Source organism: Zalophus californianus, chromosome 15 (genome assembly GCF_009762305.2).
Source record: "Zalophus californianus isolate mZalCal1 chromosome 15, mZalCal1.pri.v2, whole genome shotgun sequence".
NCBI lineage: Eukaryota > Metazoa > Chordata > Mammalia > Carnivora > Otariidae > Zalophus > Zalophus californianus.
Genome location: NC_045609.1, coordinates 79,674,960 through 79,699,159, shown reverse-complemented (window position 1 = coordinate 79,699,159; position 24,200 = coordinate 79,674,960). Strand labels below are relative to the sequence as shown.

At 45.8% G+C, this 24,200-nt stretch overlaps 1 protein-coding gene across 1 annotated transcript; it reads left to right on the top strand.

Moving 5' to 3' along the window:
• Positions 1-9,008: 9,008 nt before the first annotated feature.
• Positions 9,009-21,144, top strand: CUZD1 (CUB and zona pellucida like domains 1). Its single transcript, XM_027588121.2, has 9 exons — positions 9,009-9,090; positions 11,286-11,436; positions 13,545-13,756; positions 15,282-15,432; positions 15,763-15,980; positions 16,471-16,643; positions 17,707-18,098; positions 19,223-19,491; positions 20,722-21,144. The coding sequence occupies exons 1-9, from the start codon at positions 9,009-9,011 to the stop codon at positions 20,895-20,897; spliced, it is 1,824 nt and encodes a 607-aa protein (XP_027443922.1). The 3' UTR covers positions 20,898-21,144.
• Positions 21,145-24,200: the final 3,056 nt, after the last annotated feature.

Below are 24,200 nucleotides of genomic sequence, written 5' to 3'. Positions count from 1 at the left end.
ATACTGAAAATAATCTTCTGCCTCCAGTGTTTGTTGATGTTAGTTATAAATGCACTTAAATTTGTGTACTAGTCACTTTGGGACTTGGGGCATCTATCTTGTAATATTATATTGCAATATGGGGAGAGTTAGAGTAGAAAATAAAAGCATCCAGTACATCTCCAACCCCAGAAGAAGAATATGTATTGATCTTGGAGCATTTCCAGTTTCAGACTCATCAAAAATTCCCAAGCTGGACGAGTTCATTTGGCTCTTCTTGTGAGGGCTTCATTCACTGGCCTCTAGCTACTCTACTGCAGACAATTATGTCACACTGTCCTGAAGGCGAACTCCTGTCATCTTAGAGCGAGAACAGACAAATGGGACATCTCTGGGTTTAACGTGTGACCTTAGATGATGGGGTTGAACCCGATGGTGTCTAAAAGATATTTTGAAAAACCTGAGATTCTTCCTTCTGCCCTTCTTCAAGTCTTCAGAAGCAGACTTCCTCCTCTTTAGATCATTTTAACATGGATTTTGCTGATTCAGCGGCCAATGCCTTTAAGTGCTAACAGGAATCTCCAGCTGAAAGCCAAAGCCCAGGATTCTCTTGATCTGAGCAGTAGGCAGTAGGATGTACTTCTCTCCACTTCTGCTCATCAGCCCCCTTCTGTTCCTGCTCTTTCTACTGAGCCTTCTGGACCCCCTTCTATTCACAGACTCCCCATCTGCGACCACAGTTTGTCTTGTTAACAAAACCCTTGCTTTGTGAGCATCGCATATTGTACTTAATAGAAAGAGTTAACTTGTAACAGGTGCTTAGCCACTAGAAGGGGAGGAAAAGGACAACAGGAATGAATGAAGGAAACAGCTTTTACCTCTAGGCTGTGGGGAGTGAAGAGCGATGCAATAAGCAGTTTCAGTTCTCTCAGCAGAGGGCTTGGCCGATGAGGGCATTTTTAGCACTTGAGTGGTGGAGAAATTTGCCAGAAGGAGTGTGGGAGCTGGAGCTGCTCTCACAGAGCAGCCCTTGGAACGGCCGAGAAAATCCATGGCAGCGGAGTGCCCTCCAGCCCCAGCATGAGTTTCAGGAGGCAAATTCAAGGCTGCATCTTCCCCGGATCCTGCCCTGAGACCTTCCACCTGGAAGTGACCTGTCCCTCTTGAGTTCCTGAAGCATTTTGTCTGCCTCTCTGCCATCCCCTCCTCTGGCCTGGTCTTCGGTGTTCACGTGCGCTTCGATTTTCTCCTTGCCAGCGAGCTCCCATTTCCCTCTGGCCCTCACCCAGTGGGCAGCACAGTGCCCAGGACCCTGGAGGCCCTGTGCAAGCAAGTTCTGTACGGGAATTTCACGGGGACTATGCCTGAAGTTCAGGCATCCCAGGGTCCATGAAGGGGGCAGGATGGGGCAAGGGCTCTTAGAGACATCCCTCTCATAGGCAGTAGGGACAGTGTGTAACATGGCTTTCAGAGCCAGATAAACTCTGTTCCAATCCAACTCTGCTTTTCATTAGCTATGTGCCATTGAGGGGAGTTTCTTAACCTCTCTGAGCCTCATTTTTCTTGATGTAAGCTGGGGGCTTGCATAGGTGATGGTGAGGATTAAGCAAGATAAAATATACTGGCCGCACAGGCCCTGGCATCCTGTGATCTCATGGTAAGTTGTCACTGGCCTAAACTGCTTGTCTCCTGATTTCTAACCCAGGGTTCTTTGCCCTCTGTTAACCCCCCTGCCACGGCCCGCGTGCAAGGTCGAACAGGGGTGAGGGTAAGAGAATGAAACATAAAAGTATGGGAACAGGAGGGTTGCCCACGGGGATGCCGCGAGCAACAACTTTATTCTTACTTACACACTTTATATAGGTTCAGGTTACATAACAGTAGGACATAAACAAGTTCCACAGTTTTCTCCCTGCCCTCTCCTGGCTCCGTCCCAAGTTTTTGGTCCAAGGCCAGGTTCCTCAAGGACATAGTTTCTTCCCATGCCTTCAAAGGGCCTGGTGCGCTATTTTTCAGGGCTTATCAATAACACTGTAGTTTCTTAGCCTAAATACAACTCGGGCTAGCCAGTACCACATGTTCTTGTATGGGGGCAGCCAGGTGGCCATGGTTCAAAGGGATCAGGGAGCCTTTGCTCTACACGATTAACCCCTTTGTTGCTCATGGCTCCCGACATTTCCCCCTTTTATCTTTAAACGCAACATGTGTACATTTGCTTGGGTACTGGCCATGAAAGCAAACAGACAGCGACTCCAAGCACACCATAAGCAGAGTAATAAGGTTACCCCTACAACCAGAGCACACATAATCCAGAAGGAATGTTGGAGGATATTAAAGGGGTTAAACCCCTGTAGCTTTTGTAGAAAGGATTGTGCCATGTCTCCGGGGGTGACTACATGCAGATGGGAGGAGGCTATATTGTTTATTTGTTCTTGCAATTGAAGCAGATCTAGGCTTACATTTGTCTCATGCCAGATACCTTGCAAGTGCCTCTGCACTGTTTCTCAGGAGACATTGTCAGCCTTTAAGGGGGTTACACAAATGGAACCATACCCGCCGTGGCATACAAAGGACAAACGAGTATGTAACAATGAATATTGGGTGCCCAAATATTCGACCGCCTGCTCTAAACCATCCAGGCGAGCCAAGATCTTCCTATCTATGCTTCCTTGTGTAGCGAGGGTCTGGGAGACATTATGAGCTAAGCTATTTACATGGGAGGCCGTATGTATGCCCTGGGACAGTGCCACCGTGGAGACAGTAGCTGATGCTATCAAAGACACCAAGGCAGTGATGCCAGCTATTAGGAGGCCTAGGAAACGTCGTCCCCGGCTAAGTAGGCCCTCCAATTCTTGCGCAAATTGATAGCCATAATCTCTATACCAGGGCCCCCCTCACCTCTACAGGCATCATTAGATAAGGGGGCTGCATGGCTAGGAAAACCTTCTTTGTTGGATTTGGGGCGCTGGGTAAAGGCAAACAGTTGGTGAGATAACACTCCTCACAAGTTATTTTGTAAAGGGTCCTATTGGCCTTAGCCTCGGGTACTACAGATCCGTCCCCCACTACAAACAGGAACGGTGGGGAAAGACATGCCCGAATTTGAAATGTCAATGGGCCCGTGGGGAAGCCAGGGAAAAGGGGTGAATTAGTTTTAACATCTCTCATGGCCGCAACAATTTTCCATAAGTCCGGGTGTCTCATCCTCCCCAGTGACAGCAGTCCCCCGGGAGCAGAATTATTGTGGTCGTACGGCCCATATCCTGAAGGCGGGGGGGAGCGGCGCAAAGGGAGATCCCCGTCTTTTGACCAGTCAATTATATAAGTATCAGGTATGCCATGGGGAGTCACAATCTCTGGGTTGTGATGAACGCAGGTTTTCCAAGAGGGTCCGTAGGTTTTCCACGTTAGGTCAGATTTACAGAGGGGATAGTCAAGGTATGGGGTCTCAAGGGATCTGGAAGCGGGTCCGAAACGGCCAACAGGCAGGGGCCGTCGATGTTGAAGGACAACCTCGTTGATGTCCCAATTCTCCACCATTACATGAGGTGTCAAAGTGTCTCCTCTAGGTGGCTCAGTTCCATACCAAGAGCGGATTCTTCGGGAGACTGATGAAGTGACCACGCATCCATAATGGGGCGCCTCAGGGCCATCGATGGCCTGGAAACAAATGGGGGGGGCAGAAGCCAGGCTGGTCCAGTCAAAAGGCGCCACAGCATGAGTGAGGCCGGAAATCTCAGGCCCATCAAAAATGTCTGTGAAGTTAGTAAACACCTTGGGTGTGGGATCCTTCCAGGTGACTGCCCTCGCGGTAGGAGGGTCCGGGACAAAAGCCCAGTAAGGAGAGGCCTGGGCAGAGTCAAGGGTTAAAAGTGATAGCATGGCAAGGAAAAGGGCAACAGTCGTGACTGGCTGGCCCGACTCACGCACGGTGGCCTCAGCTCGAGCGGTCAGGGCTTTGATGTCTCCCCATGTTATTTTCCTCTGATCCGAGGCGGGGCGTCTCCTCGTCCTCCCGGAGCGGATCTGGAGCCGCCCCATTCTGCAAACCATCACGGATAATGCGGACGCATCGGAGCGGGAGCCAGCGTGGCGTCTCCTCATCCTGGGGAAGGATACAAGCGCATCCTCGGCCCTGGCGTAGGACCGGGTCGGGTCCCCTCCATTCCGCGGTGGCGGGGTCACGCCACTTCGCATAGAGGAGGGGAGCCCGCTCAGGCTGCCAAAAACGCTCGGCGGCAGTGCGGCCAACCGAGTCAACATTCAAAAAATTTAAAACAAAGAGTACTAATGAAAGGTGTAAATGAGGTGAATATTTTATTTTCCCCTGTAGTATTTCCCCCTCTTTTAATTTTTTGAGGTACATTTTGAGGGTGGAATGGGCTCTTTCGACAATGGCCTGACCTTGAGAATTATAAGGAATACCTGTTGTATGAGTGATGTGAAAATTTGCACAAAAGGTCTGGAATGCTGAAGAGGTATAGGCTGAACCATTGTCGGTCTTAAGAGCCTTCGGCATGCCCAGAACTGCGAATGCTGCGAAGAGATGATTTTGGACATCTACAAAAGCTTCACCGGAGTGTGCAGTAGCAAAAATATAGTTAGAGAAGGTGTCGATGGAGACATGGATGTATTTAAGGCGGCCAAACGGTAAGTAAGTGGTTACATCCATCTGCCAAAGGTGATTAGGAAGGAGCCCTGTGGGGTTAATGGCATATGAGGGGGGGTTAAAAAATTGGGGACAGGACTGGCATTCTCGTACAATTTGTCGGGATTCCTCCCGGGAGATGCCGTATTGACGCCGTAAGGCCTGTGCATTTTGATGGAATTTTGCATGGCTGCTTTTTGCTGCCTGAATGGTGTTTGTAGAAAATATATGTGTATTTTCATCAGCTATGCGATTGCCCTCCGCTAGGGGGCCAGGAAGGTTAGTGTGAGCTCTGATGTGTGTTACAAATAGAGGGTGCTGCCTCTGTAATAAGAGGAGCTGGATTGACTTGAATGCCGCAAAAAATCCTCAAGGGTGCCCGTGGACTTCCAAGGCCTTATGGCCGCCTGACATGCTGAATTGGCATTCTCAAAGGCTAGCTGCTTCACTATAATAGTTCCTGCCTCTCCGTCCACAACAATCCTACTCACGGCTTGTAACAGCCGTGAAACAAAGTCTTGATAGCGTTCATCGGGTCCCTGTCTTATTTTGGATAACTCCTCTGTCCTTGTGCCAGTGGTCGGTAACTTTTTCCATGCAGTCAAAACAGCCTCATTGATTTGAGCATAGGCAATCTCAGGGAAATGTATTTGGTTACCCACTTCATAATAAGCCCCAATACCAGCCAACATCTCATATGTGACAGGGATTTGGGTCCTTTTGTTATAGATAGCCAGATTGTTACACTTTTCCTCGAATTCGGCCTTCCACAACAAATAATCTCCCCCATTAAGGCAAGCCCGGGCAACAACCTTCCAATCTCCCGGGCAAAGAGCTTCTCTGGTAAGGTTTTCCATCATAGATAGGGTAAAGGGAGCAGTGGCCCCGTACTGACTACAGGGAGCCTTTAAGTCTTTTAACATTTTAAAATTTAGGGCAGTATAAGTCCGTTGGCCTCCCTGTAAGGTTACTGGGTAGGCATTAAACTCTCCCACGTCCTCTCCCGCTTGCTGCGCTGTTAGTAAAGTTCTCTGTAAAGGGCTAATGTTGGACACAGAGGACTTGGCAGCGCTCTGCTGATTGGTCATAATGGGAAAAGCCTGCAGCGTGCTAGTTTGAGTGCACCTAGTCACGGAATTAATCCCTTGACCAGAGGTTGTGACTGCAGGCAGGACCGATTTCAACGATGTGGGCATAGTCAGAATGGGGTCATCATCGAGATAAACATCATCGTCGCCAAATTCATCCCCACCACTCTGAGCCTTAGGGGCTTTCCCCGCCAAGGGCATAGGCGGTGGTGGAGGAGGGAAAGGGTCCTGGGCAGGTATGTTGACATCATCGCCCAGAATCTCAAAAGAGGACATCCCAGTGGGAGTCAGGGGTACTTTAATAGGATCTTTTTCCTCATCTTCAACCCATGATTTTAAAGATATCAGCTCAATTTTTTGTTGTGGCTCCAGGATTTCACAAATATGAGACCAGAGGCCCATTGTATTGGGCGGCAAGGCACCGGAGCCCCGCAACTTTATTTGATTTTTCATCTCTTGGCCCACCCGTGTCCAATCCTCTGGGTTTGCTGTTCCTTCTAGTGGGAACCAAGGGCACAAATCTTTTATGTTCCTGAAAAATTCCTGCAGTGTGGAGGAAGACACCTTATGCCCTCTCTCTGCCAATAAAATCTGCAGGGTCCGCAGAAAATATGCATGACTAGCGGACTGACTTTGTCCCATAATTTCTTACTCCTGTCGTGCCGGTTAAACGACCGGTTCTCTTACCTGAATGTTTACAATGTCAGTGTCCAGGATCCTCTTTCATGTGCTCAGGTCCCTGTTCGGGCGCCACTTGCCACGGCCCGCGTGCAAGGTCGAACAGGGGTGAGGGTAAGAGAATGAAACATAAAAGTATGGGAACAGGAGGGTTGCCCACGGGGATGCCGCGAGCAACAACTTTATTCTTACTTACACACTTTATATAGGTTCAGGTTACATAACAGTAGGACATAAACAAGTTCCACAGTTTTCTCCCTGCCCTCTCCTGGCTCCGTCCCAAGTTTTTGGTCCAAGGCCAGGTTCCTCAAGGACATAGCTTCTTCCCATGCCTTCAAAGGGCCTGGTGCGCTATTTTTCAGGGCTTATCAATAACACTGTAGTTTCTTAGCCTAAATACAACTCGGGCTAGCCAGTACCACATGTTCTTGTATGGGGGCAGCCAGGTGGCCATGGTTCAAAGGGATCAGGGAGCCTTTGCTCTACCCGATTAACCCCTTTGTTGCTCATGGCTCCCGACACCCCCCTCCCAGGAGAGTAATCACGGAGCTCTTACACCAGTGGTGGTGGTTCAGGGAAGTAGGAGATCACATCCATAGGAGACAGGGAGAGGCTTTAGTGAGAAAGTGGGGGTAGGATGGGGGCCTGTGGAAACAGCTGAGGGTGAGCGGCCCTTAGTAATCAGAAGGGTCCCTACCCTATACTTCTGGCCCCTGCTCACTCTCACACCAGGACACCCAGTCCCACCTGGTACGTGGCCAGCCCCAGGAGTCTCTGAGCCGATAGGAACCAAGTGGAGCAGTGCCAGGTACCTTGGTAAGTGTCCAAGCTCCTTGTGAGCACAACTTCCCAATGTCACAGGTGCTGGCCTTGCCACTGTGGTGCGGGTATGGATCCAAATGCCTGATCCAGGGGCCTGACTGGGAACAGTCTTCCTGGGTCACAGCCCTGCCCGGGAGCCCAAGTGTCCTAGAGCCAAGTAAGGGTTTCTGGGCTGCAGGACAGAAAGACATGGAAAGTTGAGGGCACCCAGGAAGGGTTTTAAGGTAGAAGTTCAGTCTATAGCTACCATTATTACCTCCACAGAGCTGCTGGGAAGGTCCTTAAATATTGGCCATCATTTTCCTGCTTAAAAAGTTCCATCAAACTTAGAATCAAATCCAAATGCCTCATCTGACCTACAAGTACTTCACAGTCGGACCATTACCTGCCTCTCCTCACCTTACACCCCACTCCCCTCCCCTTTACTCACACCCACCACACTGGCGTGCCTGCCCTTATTTTGTAGACATGCCCAACTGATTCCTGCCTCAGGGCCTTTGCACTTGCCCATTCTTTTGCCTAAAATGCATCTCCTAAGCCCAGATCACAAATGAATGCCTCTCTTTTTCTGTTTGCTCAAATTTCATCTTTCTCAGTTTCACCCTAATATTGCATCCCCCCTGAAATCTATCCCATCACCCTGTTCCCTTATATTCACAGTACCTATCACTATTTGTAATTTATTTCAGTTTGTTTGCTGTCTGTCTCCACTTAGCGAGTAAGTTCCATGGGGACAGGGACTGTTTCTCTCATGTTCAATTCCAAATCCCCAGACTGTATAACAGTAACTAACAAAAAAAATTTTTTTAAAGAGTTATTTGACAGAGACAGTGAGAGAGGGAACACAAGCAGAGGGAGTGGGAGAGGGAGAAGCAGGCTTCCTGCTGAGCAGGGAGCTGGATGCAGGGCTTGATCCCAGGATCTGCTCTGTTCTCACGTACGTCTGGCCCTCGCATGGTCAAACTGACTGGGATCATGACCTGAGCCGAAGGCAGACGCTTAATGACTGAACCACCCAGGCGCCCCTAACAAATATTTTTGAATAAATGAATGAGTGAAAAGAGGGCAGTCCCATATAAAAGCTTCTTGTGAGTATGATTTCCTGATGTCACAGGTGCTGGCCTTGCCACTGCAGCACCAGTCTCACCTTGGACACCAGGATTCCTTTCTGTCATCTGTAAAACACAGTGCCTAGGGGACTTTAATTCACCCGCTCCAGGCTCTCTGGGCATAGTGGTTTGAGTTCCTGGAAGCTGAACTCACACTTGTACTTTCTTTTTCCTCGCCATCCTGGGCCACCTCCTTCTCTCCCTCAGTCTCAGCACCCTGGCAGGCTGACCCACAGTGTGCCCAGGTGCCAACTCTCTCCCCAGCTGATCCTTTGACTCTAATTTTTAGAGAAGAGCAGGGAAGGCTTAAGACAGCAGTAGCACTACCCGCTTCGTGATCTGCACAAACAAGAGGGCCACGGCTCAACTCCAGGTCGGTGCCCGGAAGAATTACTCGGTGCTTACTGTGCGCCACGTGTTGGAGCTCCCCTAGGAAGAGCTTTACTTGGGAACTTCCTGTGAATGTCCCAGGAATGAGTTGGGGAGAGCCGAACACTCACTGTTCGGGATTGCTGATAGATAATAAATCAGCCAGACAGCTGCTCTGTTCTCACGTACGTCTGGCCCTCGCATGGTCAAACTGACACATTCCCTGAAGGTCTCCAGAAAGCTCTGAAGCCAGATACGGAGCCCCGGGAAGTATAAAGCCTGCCCTCCCTTCAGGCTGTTCTTCCCTTGACAACGATGGAGGCCATGAGAAGGCTTGTCCTCTTGGCCGTCTTCATTGTGCCATGTTTGGCGGAGTTGAACTGGACCAAGTCTGAAGGTAAGAACACTGAACCCATTGTTTCCTATCAAAATCGGGAGACCTCCTTTCAAGAGGCCTCTGCCGAAAGTTTTTTAAAGTTTTAATATCTGCTAATGGCCTTAATAAGGGAACATTTATTTGTATGCTCTTCATGTGATTTTGAATTAGTACCAAGGTTTTTTTCAGGCCTATATGACGATATACATAAAAATGTAAAAGGATAAAGAATTTTACCTAGTAATTTTACTACTGAGAATTAAATATTTAGGAGATAATTATAAAAGTGCACACAAACACACTGCATTTACATAATTATAAGAAGCAATGTAAATTTCCCTCATTTATTCTGTAAGTTGTAAAGACATACAAAGGTATATACTTTGGCGATTTCTTACAAATCATAAGAAAGGTACCCAGGATCTACTTTAAGAGAAAAAACAACTACCTGAAATTTATTTATGTTTAAAATACATACATTGGAGCATCTTTAAAAAAATCTGGAAGTAGACGAGAAAAAGAAAGGTTCTGGAAGTTTTTACAAGAAGTTTTTAATGGTGATTTTTTTCCCTGGATGGGTGGGATTATACTTTTTTCTTTAATTGTCTTTGCTTTCTGATATTTTTTTACTAATAAACATAATAGTAGTTATTGTTAGGGGAAAACAAGAGACTATTGTTATAAGGATGTCACCCATCACAGATAAAAAGGAAAATGAAAAAGCTTTTTGTTTCTAAGTGGAGTTAACCATTTGTTGGGTTCCATTGTAAAGTATTTGATTTTCTTGTTCACATTCCGTTACAGCTGCTGCTGCTTCTCCTCCCCCCTCCTCCTTTTCTTTTAGTAACAGCTTTATTAGGATATAATTCACATACCATAAAATCCACTCTTCTAAAATGTAAAATTTACTCGTTTTTAGTACACCGTTATTTAATTTGAGAACATTTTTATCACCCCCCCAAGAGAAACTCCATACCCATTAGCAGTTACTCCCCATTTTTCCCAATGCTCTCAGCCCAAGGCAACTACTAATCTACTTTCTGTCTCTATAGATGTCCCTAATGTGGACATTTCATACAAATGAAATCCTATAACCTGCGGTCTTTCACTCAGCACAGTATTTACAAAGTTCATCCACGCTGTACCATACATCAGTACCCCATTCCTTTTCATTACTGGATCCTCCTGCATTGTATGGACAGACCCCATTTTATATGCATTCATTAGTTGGTGCCCATTTGGGTTGTTTCCCCTTGTTTGTTATTTGGCTAATGCTGCTGTAAATAAACATTAGTGTACATGTCTTTGTGGGAACATATGTTTTCCTTCCCTTTAGAGATATGCCTAGAAGTGGACCTGCTGGGTTATGGTAACTCCCAGTTGAATCTTTTGAGGAATTGCCAGATGATTTTCCTAGCAGCTGTCCCATTTTACCTTCCCTCGAGCATTGCAGGAAGGTTCCAGTTTCTCCACATCCTTGTCAACACTCATCTATTTCCTGTTTCTGACTCTAGTTTTGCTTCACATCCCAAACGGTGTGAAGTCATATCTCACTGTAGTTTTGAATTGCATTTCCCCAATGGCTAATGATGTTGAGTATCTCTTCATGTGTTTAATGACCTTTATGTGTTCTTTGGAGAAATATCTACTTTTGTTGTTTGTCTATTTTTTATTGGGTTGTCTTTTAATTGTTGAGTTGTAAGAGTTCTTTATATATTGTAGGTATAAAGCTTCTTTGTAAAACCATCTTTCTTTAAGCCCTAATACAGTCTTTATTTATGTATTTAATTTTTTAAAAAAAGATTCCATTTATTCATTTGACACACACAGAGAGAGAGAGAGAGCACAAGTAGGGGGAGTGGTAGGCAGAGGGAGAGGGAGAAGCAGGGTCCCCATTGAACAAGGAGCCCTGATGTGGGACTCAATCCCAGGACCCCAGGATCATGACCTGAGCCGAAGGCAGATGCTTAACCAAATGAGCCATCTAGGTGCCCCATAGTCTTTATTTTTTATGAACCATATATAGAGAAATCATAAATATTTTCTCCCCAAGGGCTCTAAGAGGGGGAAATCAATGGCTGGTGGCTTATTTTGGAATGAGCTAAATACCATCACAATTATGAGCATGCTTGTATGTGGGAGGTAGATGCCTAATCCCTGGAGGAGAAGGCCAGGGGCAGCTGACTTTCCTCAATGTCAACTGTGGTCTCTCCCAGGCAAATCAAGCTGCCAGTCCAGCTTGGGAGGCTCCAGCCAATCAGATGCCCACAGGGCCCTAATCCTGCAACTCAATCCCAATGAGGACTGTACCTGGACAGTAGAAAGACCAGAAAATAAAAACATCAGAATCATCTTTTCCCATTTCCAGTAAGTAGAGGCTTTACTTTCTAATAAGGGTGGTTGAACTCTGGCCACACTAGGGAGTCTGTGTCGGAAAAAATCAGCTGGTCCTAGAGGTAGTGGTAACTCCCATGACCACGATGATGATGACGATAATGGTTAATAGTCACTGACTGATGACTGGGCCCCTGGCTCTGGTCCCAGAGGTCCTGGAGGTCGGTATAGTTATCATAGGCACAGGGAAGTGGAGAACTAGTCTCAGGTCACATTGTAAGTGGAATGACCAGCATTAGTACCCAGCTAGTCTAGTTCCATCTGGAACAGACCCTAAAACACTAAACTTATAGTCCCAGACTTTGCTATGCGTTCTAATCAGCAGGGGAGCTTCCCAAAACCCAGATTCCCAGGCTAAACACCATAGAATTAGATCAGAATCCCTGGGGGTGGGAACCAGGCGATTGGGTGTTTTTTCTTTAACTTGAAATCAGTACCCACTCACCAGTGTTTTCCCTGAGTGCCCAGGTCATGGCAGCGTGAGGCCAAGCTGAGCACAGGGCCCCACACCAGGAGCCTCCCTCAGGGCTCCAGGAGAACTGCCTCAGTCAAACCTCTCAACAGCCCTCTGGGGTAGATGCAATCTAATCCCCACTCAGTGGGTAAGAAATCCCAGGGAAATCACTTAATGTGCCCAAAGTTACAGACTAATACAGGTGGGAGAGGACTAGAATCTAAGCCACCTGGTTCCAGGGCCCAAAGTCTTACCCAATCCCCGTGGTTCTAAAGCTGGAGAGTCTCAGAGCACCTGGAGGGAGGGTTTTGCGAAAGCACAATTGCTGGGCCCTGGGCCCAGATTACAATCCAGGTGGGGGCGGCCGGGGCCTGAGAATATATGTGCAGAGGTAACAACCTCCCAGGGGTGGTTCCTGCTGCCTCTGCTGCTCAAGGCGCCACACTGGGAGATGCGTGGCCCTACGCCCCGGAAGTTAGAACAGACTTCTCTTTGGCCCCCACAGAAACAAAGGAGAAGGGGGACTTCATATTTCCTAGACTTTTAGGGCTACTAAGAATCCTATACATTATTCTTGGTTCGTCGAGAAAGAGAGAATGGCACTGTGGCAGAGTGAGGGAGGGGAGATGAGCAGTTCACATTTCTTAGACGCTTCCCCCCCCACACACACCAGACAAAGGCTGTGACATCCCCATTTACAGAAGAGAGAGTGAGCAAAGGAAATAGTAAATCACTTTTCCAAAGTGTTTTTTTTTAAGATTTTTATTTATTTATTTGAGAGAGAATGAGAGAGAGAGAGAGAGAGAGAGAGCGTGAGTGGGAGGAGGGTCAGAGGGAGAAGCAGACTCCCTGCCAAGCAGGGAGCCCGATGCGGGACTCGATCCTAGGACTCCGAGATCGTGACCTGAGCTGAAGGCAGTCGCTTAACCAACTGAGCCACCCAGGTGTCCCTCACTTGTCCAAAGTCACACAGCAGGTAAGGGACTAAGGTGCAAGGAGAACTGGGGTTTGTCCACCCTCGTGTTTTCCCTCCAGGGCATCTTGGCCCTCTGCCGGGATTCTGAGGGCGTGTGGAGAGACCCTGTCAGAATGGGCAGAAAACAGTCATCCTGGTCTGCCCCGTCCAACGGCAGGGCCTGGGACCGTCCTTACGAATGAGGACGTGGGGAGGGGAGGGAAGGAAGGGCCATCTGGGAAGATGCTAAATCTGCTTTACCCTGAGAGAGGGGGGCCAGGGAAGAAGAGTTGCTTCCACTTTCAACAGCCTTGGATTTCAAACCTCAAGGGGAATGAATTCTAAAGAAGAAGATCTCACCTGACAATTTCCACATGAGTATGAGGAACAGGAGAGATGGAAAGGGAAGGAAAGGGGCTTGGATTCCAGGCCCACTCCCCCTCCCCGACTTTATAGACACATTGGCAAAGCAGTTCAGTCCCCTGAGGCATTTATAGATCGATGGTGTGTGGTTTGATGTTGAGGAAGGTGTGGGTGGGTGGCTGGTCTTGGAGAGGTTGAAATGAAAACAGATATGCCACTGCATTGGAGACGGATGCCAGTGTGAACAGTTGACACTGAACCCCCCTTGCCTGGTGGCTCATCTCTAACCACAGTGTGTTCTGTTTGCAGGCTTGATCCTGATGGAAGCTGTGAAAGTGAATACATTAAAGTTTTTGATGGAAACTCTACCAACGGGTCTCTGCTAGGGCAAATCTGCAGTAAACATGACTACATTCCTGTTTTTGAATCATCCAGTTCATTAACGGTTCAAATCATCACCGACTCTGTAAGACTTCAAAGAACTGTGTTCATCTTCTACTACTCATTCCCTTCTGGCACCTGTGAGTTCTCATTTATACATCCTACGCACATACCACTTACGAGCATGGAAGGTTACACACTCTCCTGCATGGGTTGTTATAACCTCGAGTCTGAGCTCTCTGTTGTGAGAGCAGAGGTTCTCTAGCTCGTGTGTGCAAGAATTGCCTGGAGAGCTTGTGAAATCAGATTCCTCCCCCACCACCCGAGACTCCGCTTCACTGGTTCTGGGATGGAGCCCACAAATTTGCTTTTCTAACCAGCTCCTGGTGAGGTGGATGGAAGGGGCTGATCAGATGGCTACATGTTGGGGTGTATCGTGTTACAGAATTGCCTTGTGAAATCAGATTCCTGCCCCCCCACCCCCAGACTCCGCTTCACTGGTTCTGGGATGGAGCCCGCGAATTTGCCTTTCTAACCAGCTCCTGGTGAGGTAGATGGAAGGGGCTGATCAGATGGCTACATGTTGGGGTGTATCGTGTTACAGACCAAAGCAGACTCTCCGAGTTCGGCCTGTTTTAGAATAACCCTGAGATCCTCTGAAATGCCCACTCAGGGGCCGCTCCTCCCTCTGGTCTGATTCAGAAGATCTGCGTTGGGGCTCGAGAAACCTTCACATCTGACAAGTTCCCCAAGTGACTCTGACAAAGACTGGAGGGCAGATGATGAGAAATGCTGACCTAACTTGTCAGGCAATCAGATGTTACCCTGGTTCTGCTTTCCCAGCACCCAGATTCCACTGCAGCGCAAAGCAGAATGCCGAGAAATTCTGCAAGTGGGCTCATGAGCAAAGCCCCGCACTGGCTTGCTTTCTGAGGCCCAGAGCTGACCGTGTCAGTCTCCTCTTAAACCACACAAATCTCCAGAGTGGAGCAGTCACGGTTTTCCAAAGCCAGACCCAGGCCACCTTTTCAGGCCTTACCTCTGGCCGCTACCTGACATGCCTCCTATGCTTTAGCCGACCTCGATTGTTTTACGTGCCCCGAGAGAGAGCCTTCAGCGTTGCCTGTTTCTCTCATCCAGCTGCTTGCTTCCCGACTGGGGAGGGAGGGACCAAGGATGGCTTCATGTTGGCTGCATCTGCGCTGACCTGGACCGACAGCGTAGGGTAGGGAGAGGTGAGACCCACAGGACGACTCCTGTCTGCTGGAACCAACAGCCTGAGGAGCTGCGGAAAGAAAGGACACGTTAGAACAGCAGGGCACGTGGAGGTGGCCGATGAGGCTGGAAAGCTGGGCTGGGGCCAAGTGAGGAAGAGCCTCCCGTGACAGTCCTAAATGATGTCTTTTTCTGTGGCTTAGTCCAGGTGACAGAGGGTCTCTAAAACTGGGACAGATCTTACAGGGTCACTGCCCTGCACCAGTGGTCAGGAAATCCAGTGATAAAGAAGGGTAAAAATCTCAATATGCTACCAATTCGGAAGAGGGCAATGGAAGAAAATTTGGGTGGGTGTGGGGGATTGCTGTATTAAGCTCAGTGCACAGCACGGAAACTAAATGAAGTCTCTCTCTTGATTTACATTCTTGGTCACCCTCACATCCCTTTCAGCTATTCCAAACTGTGGTGGTTACTTGGACTCCTTAGAAGGATCTTTTACCAGCCCCAATTACCCAAACCCACACCCTGAGCTGGCTTACTGCGTATGGCACATACAAGTGGAGAAAGGTTACAAGATAAAATTAAACTTCAGAGACGTTTTGTAAGTACTGTGGTCCATTTCTGCTGGGAGAAATGCAGGGAGCCCACCTGGAAATGGGGAAACCTGGGGAAGAGAAATGATGTGCACCCTCTCATAGATGGCCACTTTTCACAGAATTGGTGAATAGAGAAAACACCAATACTATTGCATTGAACTAAGTTGTCTACTTTTCTGAAGATTCTGAGGTCACATTAGGGACTGGCAAAGCCCCAGGTTTGTCCCAATCCTGAGATACCATTGTGGGGAAAAATCTTTAATCACTTAAGACTGGGACTGCTGAGAATTGAATTGGTTTGGAAAGCTTTTTCACCAGAGGCCCTACATCTCTAGCTTAGAAGGGGACGAACACTGCAGATTTGATTTCATTGCTGTCTATGATGGTCCCTCCACCACCACTGGCCTGATTGGACAAGTGTGTGGCTATGTGAGGCCCACCTTCGAATCCTCGTCAGACTCATTGACCGTGGTGCTATCGACAGATTACGCCAACTCCTACCGGGGCTTTTCTGCTTCCTACACTTCAATTTATGCAGAAAATATCAACACTAGTAAGTCATGTTCCTTAGCTATTTTGAGCTCTCTGAAGATTGTGTCCATAGAAACTGCTCCTTGATTCTTAGCCTACCTGTGGCTATTCCTATTTGCAAGCCTGTCATATATACTTTGGAACATATATTCATAATCTGAAGCTGGAGAATCAGTTCTGCGCATTGCTTAGTATGAGAGGAAATTAATGGTTTTATCAACTGGAAAAAGATTTCTGTAGAAAATAGGGACCGTTTTCTGTAATGCCACCTGTAAAGTCTCTATTAAAAATAATAGATTTACAGATTCAAGTTGCAGACACGGTCACAGTAAACATTGTAGAAGGTGGATCAAGTGCTCTGCTGTCTCAGGCTTCTGACTACAGTTCAAAGCAAAAAGGGTTTTGAGTTTTTATATAGTCTTCTCTACACATAGCTTTTTAAGATCCAAAGTTCCTAGCTGACATAAACATAATCATCCTCTTTTTTTTTTTTTTTTTTTTGTCCTGAACAGCATCTTTAACTTGCTCCTCTGACAAGATGAGAGCCATCATAAGTAAATCCTACCTGGAATCATTTACATACAGTGAGAATAACATACAACTGAATGACCCAACTTGCAGACCAAAAATATCAAACGTGGTGGAATTTTCTATCCCTCTTGATGGATGTGGGACAATCAAAAAGGTAAAGTGAGACACTGAGCTGGGTTTTGCCAAATGCCAATGGTGTGCTGGATAATGCTGGCAGCAGAATACTTGCTGGTGGCTTTAATGGGCAACTCCCAAATCTTTATGGCTTGATACATGGTAAGCCTGTGTGAACATTTACATGCACTCACTCATTTAAGCACAAGTGCCAAATCACCACACTTATTTTCAGGGTAACTAGAGGTGGTTCTCTTTCCCAAAAGGTGAAGAACTCTGAAAACTCACTGAAGAACATTTGAACATCTAGATGCTGCAGGTGTAGCAGCCTACCAGGAATACTGTTATAGAAAATGATTAGATCTCACATTTAGCAAAAACCTAGTTGTACTGTTAGGATTTTCTTCTTTCCCCTGCAACAGGAGAAGGTCAAAACATGATCCTTGTTTTAAAGACGAAGGACGTAAGTTTGTGATTTGTTTTCCATTTTCTAGAATTTCAAGATCTCAAACATTTGCAACCTGTAGGTCCCTTTAGGTTGTATACCCTAAACTTTCCACTCATGTCATTAAACAACAATCTTGTTGAGAAGAATGGCAGCTTACTCCAGAGAATCGGTAAGGATAGAGTAAATCATTATTTTCTGCTCCAAATGAACACCTATTATCTGTGCATCCTAGGGAAGGCAGCCTGGGGAAAACCTATTGCAAGACTTCTGTCTGCATACACTTGGGAAACCGCCCAGTGAGCCACACTAACTTAATGCTACTTACGGAAGGAGGCCTCACCTTACAGGGTCTCAAGTCTCTCTAGGGATCGAAGTTTGCGTTCAGAATTGTTTTTAACATAACTGAAAAAAGTTCTGCCTAATTCTGTCTTCAAGTCTTTCTAAGCCAAGCTCTTATCTCTCATCTCACATGTTTTCTTCCTACCCAGAATGTTTCTTAAATAAAGCATATTGGAGCCTGTAGTATCCTAACATGAAAGCTGCTATCTTGTGATTTAAGAAAATTGTGTCTCTATCCACAGATGGTATTCATATCTGTGATCTAAACTATTACTGGACTTAACATACAACATTTGAATTCCATCTCATTCTACAGGTAGAAGATCATTCAGTTACTTACACCAATATAATCACTCTTATTCCATCCCCCACGTCTCAAGTGATCACCCGTCAGAAACATCTCCAGATTGTTCTGAAGTGTGAAATGGAATCTAATTCTACCGTGGAGATGATGTACATAACAGAAGATGACGTAATACAAAATCAAAGCGCACTGGGCAAATATAACACAAGCATGGCTCTTTTTGAAACCGATTCATTTGAACAGCCTATACTGGAGTCACCGTATTATGTGGATTTGAACCAAACACTTTTTGTGCAAGTCAGTCTGCGTACCTCAGATCCAAATTTGGTGGTGTTTCTGGACACCTGCAGTGCCTCTCCCACGCCTGACTTCGCATCTCCAACCTATGACCTAATCAAGAGGGGGTACGTACTGCTGGGTGACATACTCTTCTGAGGATTAATAGTGACTTGAATGAGGTAGTATTTTTGGTGCATGGATACATGATTCATGTATGCATCCTGTATAATTTTTTTCTAGTACTGTTACCATGGAATTTAGTAAATGTAATCATTTTATGAAATAGAGTTACTGTGTACTAATTACAAATAATTTAAGTTAAAGCATTTCTACAGTCACAGCCCATATCCACTAGAATTGTTAGTCTATTCCCAAAATATTTGCTGGTAGAAACGAATTTATTTTTTGTCAAGAAGGCTGTATGTTTTTGTTTTTGCTTTTTTTCTCCACATTTTGGTTATTTTCAACAGAATCCCCAAAGATTATTTCACTTGTTCCAGCTCCAGAACACAAACATAATGGAATTTGTAAAGTCTCTATGGCATTCTTTAAAAAAAACCCAAAAAACAGGAAAGGGGCGCCTGGCTGATTCAGTGGGTAGAGCATATGACTTTTAATCTTAGGGTCATGAGTTCAAACCCCACATTGGGTATGGAGCCTACTTAAAAAAAAAAAAAAATTAAAAAAAGTAGTTTTTTTTGAAAGGAAAGTTTTTCTTTTTTTTCTATAAGCTGATGGACTTTAACTACATCAGCCATACTGACACATTCATAGCAAGTGTATAAAGTAAGGTGTATGAGCTCTACTATATCTGAATTGATTTTCTAATTAATTCACACGAACTAGAAATTTTAGTGCTGGAGGGAATTTTATTTTATCCAGGAATCAGATTCATAGCTTTAGTTCACTGTAGTCTGAGCTAAAGACATTGTCTTTCTTTCTTTTTTTTTAATTAATTTTTTTCTCTCTAAATTTTTATTTAAATTCTAGTTAGTTAACATATAGTGTAATATTGGTTTCAGGAGTAGAATTAGCGATTCATCACTTACATACAATGCGCCTGATCTCATCTCATCTCAGAAGCTAAGCAGGGTCAGGCCTGGTTTGTATGTGGACGGAAGACATTTTTTTCTAGAGAAAGTTGTGACCCATGAATCACACTGCTCAAAGAAAACTTTATATCCTCTCTTTTCAATATTGAAAGGACCGAACTGTGAATTTTCTAAATGTGCCATAAATTCTGTTCCAGATGTAGTCAAGATGAGACTTGTAAGGTGTATCCCTTATCTGGACACTATGGAAGATTCCAATTTAATGCCTTTAAATTCTTGAGACGTCTGGGCTCCGTATATCTGCAGTGTAAGATCTTGATATGTGATCATAGTGACCATCAGTCTCGCTGCAACCAGGGCTGTGTCTCTCGAAGGAAACGAGACATTTCTTCATACAAATGGAAGACTGATTCTGTCATAGGACCTATTCGTCTGAAAAGGGATCGAAGTGCAAGTGGAAATCCAGGTAAGAAAAAAATCTATTTCATGATCTGAGAACACCTCATGGTTCATTAAATTCTGCCCAAATGTATTCCTTCTTAAGCATGTACAGTTTAGAGATTTATGATATTTGTAACAAAGCCCTAAATAAGGTAAGCACACAAGACTAATTTTTCTTTCTATTAGTTGATAAAATGAAAACCATGTATCTTTTAAGCATATGATGCACTAATAATTCACCATTATTCACATGGCTTTGAGTATAAATGTAATGTCCTCACTTCTAAAAATAATAGTTTCTCTTAGCTTCCTGACTTATTATAGACACACCATGGCAGATAACAGAATCAAAAGCAATGTATTTTAATTCCTAAATGAGTAAAATCAGATGAACCAGCGTCTCACACAAATCACCTTTTGGGAAAAAAAAAAAAAGCAATTTTTTCTAAAATAGAGAAAATACTATATTTTCAACACAGCCCTGCTTCTTTTTTAAAGGATGGAAAAAATGAGCCCTGCCAGGTCCCATAACAGAGTGATAGCGAATGCCCAAGGACAAGCCACGGCTGAATGGCTTCGATAGACCATAATTACATGAAAACTGTTTATAAGAATTTATCTCATATGAAAATGATCCTGGCATAAGAGAACCTTATGACCTCTGTCTTTATCATTATTTGAATGGTTTGGGAAGGAGTAGGAGTCTAGTTTGTAGCAAAATATTTCTATGACAAAAACAAAAATTAAATCCAGTAATTTTACAAACATAGTCACTAAAAAGATGATGCATCTATGGATATTAGTCTAAATTAGTTGAAAATTTGTGAACGAAAGTTATAGAAATATCATGCCCATTAGAAGAGTACCCTTTTCCTGTTTGAAGAAAAGAAACTAGTTGTTTCTCCATCGATCAAGTATATTTTGGTGACTGTGGGAGATAGTGACTATCAATAGATGAACCTGCACTTGTTTGATTTTGATACTTGAATCCCACAAGTTTCTCACCTTATGTCAGGGAAACAAATTAACTATTTAAACAAACAAATGTAAGGACATCTTGTCTTTTAAATTAAACAGAAACATAAACTAATTGAGATAGTTGCTAGCAGTTCCTGTATGTTGTTTTGGCATTAAATAGCATATACTCATTGATGCCTAAGATTCGTAGGCTATAGAGAGATACACATTAATGAAAATTTTGTAATGCCAAGTAATACTTTTCTTTAAATGATTTTTGTCTGGTTTCCAATTACAGGATTTCAGGATCAAATACACAGAGAAGAAACTCAGAATCAACCTTCCGACAGTCTGCATCTGTTTTCATTCATGGTCCTTGCTCTGAATGTCGTGATTGTGGTGGCGATCATAGCGAGGCATTTTGTGAATCAGAGAACAGACTACGAATACCAAAAGCTTCAGAATATGAACTAACCAGTTCAGCCTTCAGACACATTTCTCCCAAATGCCAAAGGAAATGCTGCTTCATGGCTACACATTATGAATAAATTGGGGATAACCCCATAAAAATGACACACATGTCCTGCTGTCACCATGTTCAGAGTGTGCTGTCTTGCAGGGGTGATTGAAATGAACAAACATTATGTCCATGCTAAAGAACTGAAGCCACCAACATATTAAATGAATTAGAAATGTCCTTTGTGCGTGAAACATTCTCAGTAAACATTAGGTGAAAAGAAGGAAGTTGTTTTTACTTAAATCTTCAACATTAGATGTATTTGTTTCCTGGATGCAAATATGCTACCTTTTGAAACATATACGAGGGTTATAGTTTCTGAAACTAAGTGTGATGGAGAGAATTGCCATCTTGTTTATTCACATGCCTCACTATAATGCAGAGCTTCAGCATTTTACAACTTAATCACATCTCAGAAAGGGCTTTGGAGAGAAGAAAGCTATTTCATGATCTAAGAACAGGAAAGAAGAACCTTCTGTATAGTTTCTAGGTTAATGAATGAAAACAACAATTCTCCTCCCATTTGCCATCAAACACCAAAGCCAAATGTAATCCTAACAAGGAGTAGTCCGTTCTGACTGCCACTTTCCTACCTACAGTATCAAGGGCCTCGATGGGCACTAATCTTACTCATCCCAAACGTCATATTGAATTCTTTGTCTTAGATGGACAATACAACTCTACCCCATCACCCAACACCACCACGGATGTGTATCACGTTCTGATACACATCCTAAGAGGCAACCACATTTCTGAATGCCCAAGGACACTCCCAGACACATGGACTGGCTACACGGTATGCCCAGGGAGTACGCCATGAGTAAGACAACATCTCTACCCTCATCAGACAAGTTGTTAGGGGCCTGCTGGGTTTCCAGCTCCGAATGAAAACAGATCTTACCCATTTTCTTTTCAATATTTCCATGTGGATCTTCCAAGCACTTGCCCCAAGTGACCATGCAGTTGAGTCCCCTCTGTATTCATCTGTGTGACTAAAGAGAGCTACTGCAAAGTTTTCCTCTAACCTAACGTGAAAGCACTTAAGAACATAATTAGAATGGGCAAATCAAATTCAGTCAAGACAGCATTTAAAAACTGCCTGATCCCTGGCCCACCCGCCATCTTTCTGTCAGGAACTAACTGAGCCTGTGCGGGCGGCCGGGCATGGGGGCTGCTCAGAGGCACGCCAGGCACAACAGCGTAATACCAAGAAGACTGTCACATAGTGTGACTCAGGAGACAGTGTAAAACTATCACCATGAGTCAAAAAACCCTTCGCAGTGGAGCTATTGAGCTATACCAATGCATTAGAGCCATAAAATAATACATAGCAGAAAGGTTTTTTTCTTCAGGACAAACTGCAGTAAAGTAAGTAAAGGTCTGGAGTTGGTGGCCTGGGTTTTAGTCCTTCCACTTAGACCTGGTGGGTTACCTTGGCCAGGTCACCTTCAGCCTTGATCTCCACAATTTAAAACAGGGAAGGTAGCAGCTGCCCCCCCCCCCCCAAACCAGGTGTTGAGGTTGCGAGGATTAAATGAGGAAATGAGCTGCGGTCAGGGGCTATGTGTGTTCCACTCGCTGCTGGTGATGAGTCCCCACGGGCAGCCCCCAAGTCCTGTTTTAGAATCTGCTTCCTCAGACCATACCTGGTACTGACTGTCATGGGTTGGGTCCCAGGAGAAAACCTCTGGTAGAGAGGTTTGTGTGTGGAAGGATTCCTGGGGCGTGTGCCTAGACTCAAGCCCTGGAAGGGGGGAGGGAAGCAGGCCTGGGCGGGGGCGGGGGACTGAACAGTGAAGCGGCCGCAGCAAGAAGCCCGGCCAACCCCTGGGAGTCCTGGGCTGGGCCGGCCCTTCAGAGATGCCCCCACACCGGGGCTTGGTGTCCTGGCCACATGAAGTGCCTCTACCGACCAGTCATTGGTTAAAGGCTGCGAACGTGCACAAGGCAGCTGTGTTGAGCTGAGGGAATCCCTGCAGAGCAGTGGGGCTGAGAGCCATCAGCCACCGACCCTGCGGCAGCCTGAAGAACGACTGATTCCACCGGAGGGAGATGTGGGCGTCACACCAGAGCGGTCACCATGCTCACCTCCTAAAAGAGCAGGATTTTCGGAATGTCTCACAGTGTTCAACTCTGACTCTATGTGGTATTCAAGAGACATACTTTTTTTTTTTTAAGATTTTATTTATTTCTTTATTTATTTGAGAGAAAGAGAGAAAAGAGCATGAGGGGGAGGGAGAGGGAGAAGCAGATTCCCCGCCGAGTAGAGAGCCCGATGCAGGCTCGATCCCAGGACCCTGAGATCACAACCTGAGCTGAAGGCAGACGCTTAACCGACTGAGCCACCCAGGCACCCCTGAAGAGACATGTTTAAAAAAGCATTTCAGCAAGGCTAAAAGCGAAATGGGCAATGGAGTACCAGCGTGTTCGAACAAGATGGGAGGGCCACCTCATTTCTACTGAGCAGGGTGGAGGCCAGGCTCCCCTCGTGGCCTCTGCTGTCCCTCCCCACAGGAAGGTGGAGTCACCTCCTTACCTCTGGGTTGGTGGGCGGGGGAGAGGTCCTGGCTCTACGAGGTCTCCTCTGACACCACCCCAGAGTAGTCTCAAGGGGGTGGCTTATACCTGCCTGCTGGGGTTGGAAGCCCAGGCTCCCTACCTGGTCTCCACCTGACGTGGGGGGTGTTGGGGAGGCCCTGGTTACTGCGCAGAGGTGATAGCACCCTGGGGAGGGGAAGGAAGATGGAAGGGAACCTGGGGGCAGGTGGAAGTCTAGGCTCCCACTTCACCTTTGTTGGCTGGGCTGGAGGTAGGGCCACAGTTTTACCCATGGCTCACGGTCTTGCCTGGCTACCACTTTACTCGTCCTTTGGCTAGAGAGGGCAGGCTTCTCTTGGGGCTTTTTTTGTCTCCACCCATTGCTGTTTCTGGGTTGTAGGTTTCTCCCTGTTGAGTGCGTTTTGACCTATAAAGCATGGAATGCTCAGCAGCGGCCGTGGCGTTCGCACTTCAACGTTCCTCAGAATCACCTGGAGTGCTATTGGAAAGGGCAGCTTCCTGGCTTCAATCTGCTGAACCGCACCTGGAGAAGCTCACCTGGAAGTTCACTGGACACTTTTTTATTTATTCTTAAAAGGTCAGTCCTTTCATTGTCAACACTTTTCACGTTAGGCATTTGTTAAAAGCCATAAGATTCTAACTTTGGAAGCTGTTAGCCTTCCACTTCCTCAACACATATGGGATAGATGCAGTTAATGGGT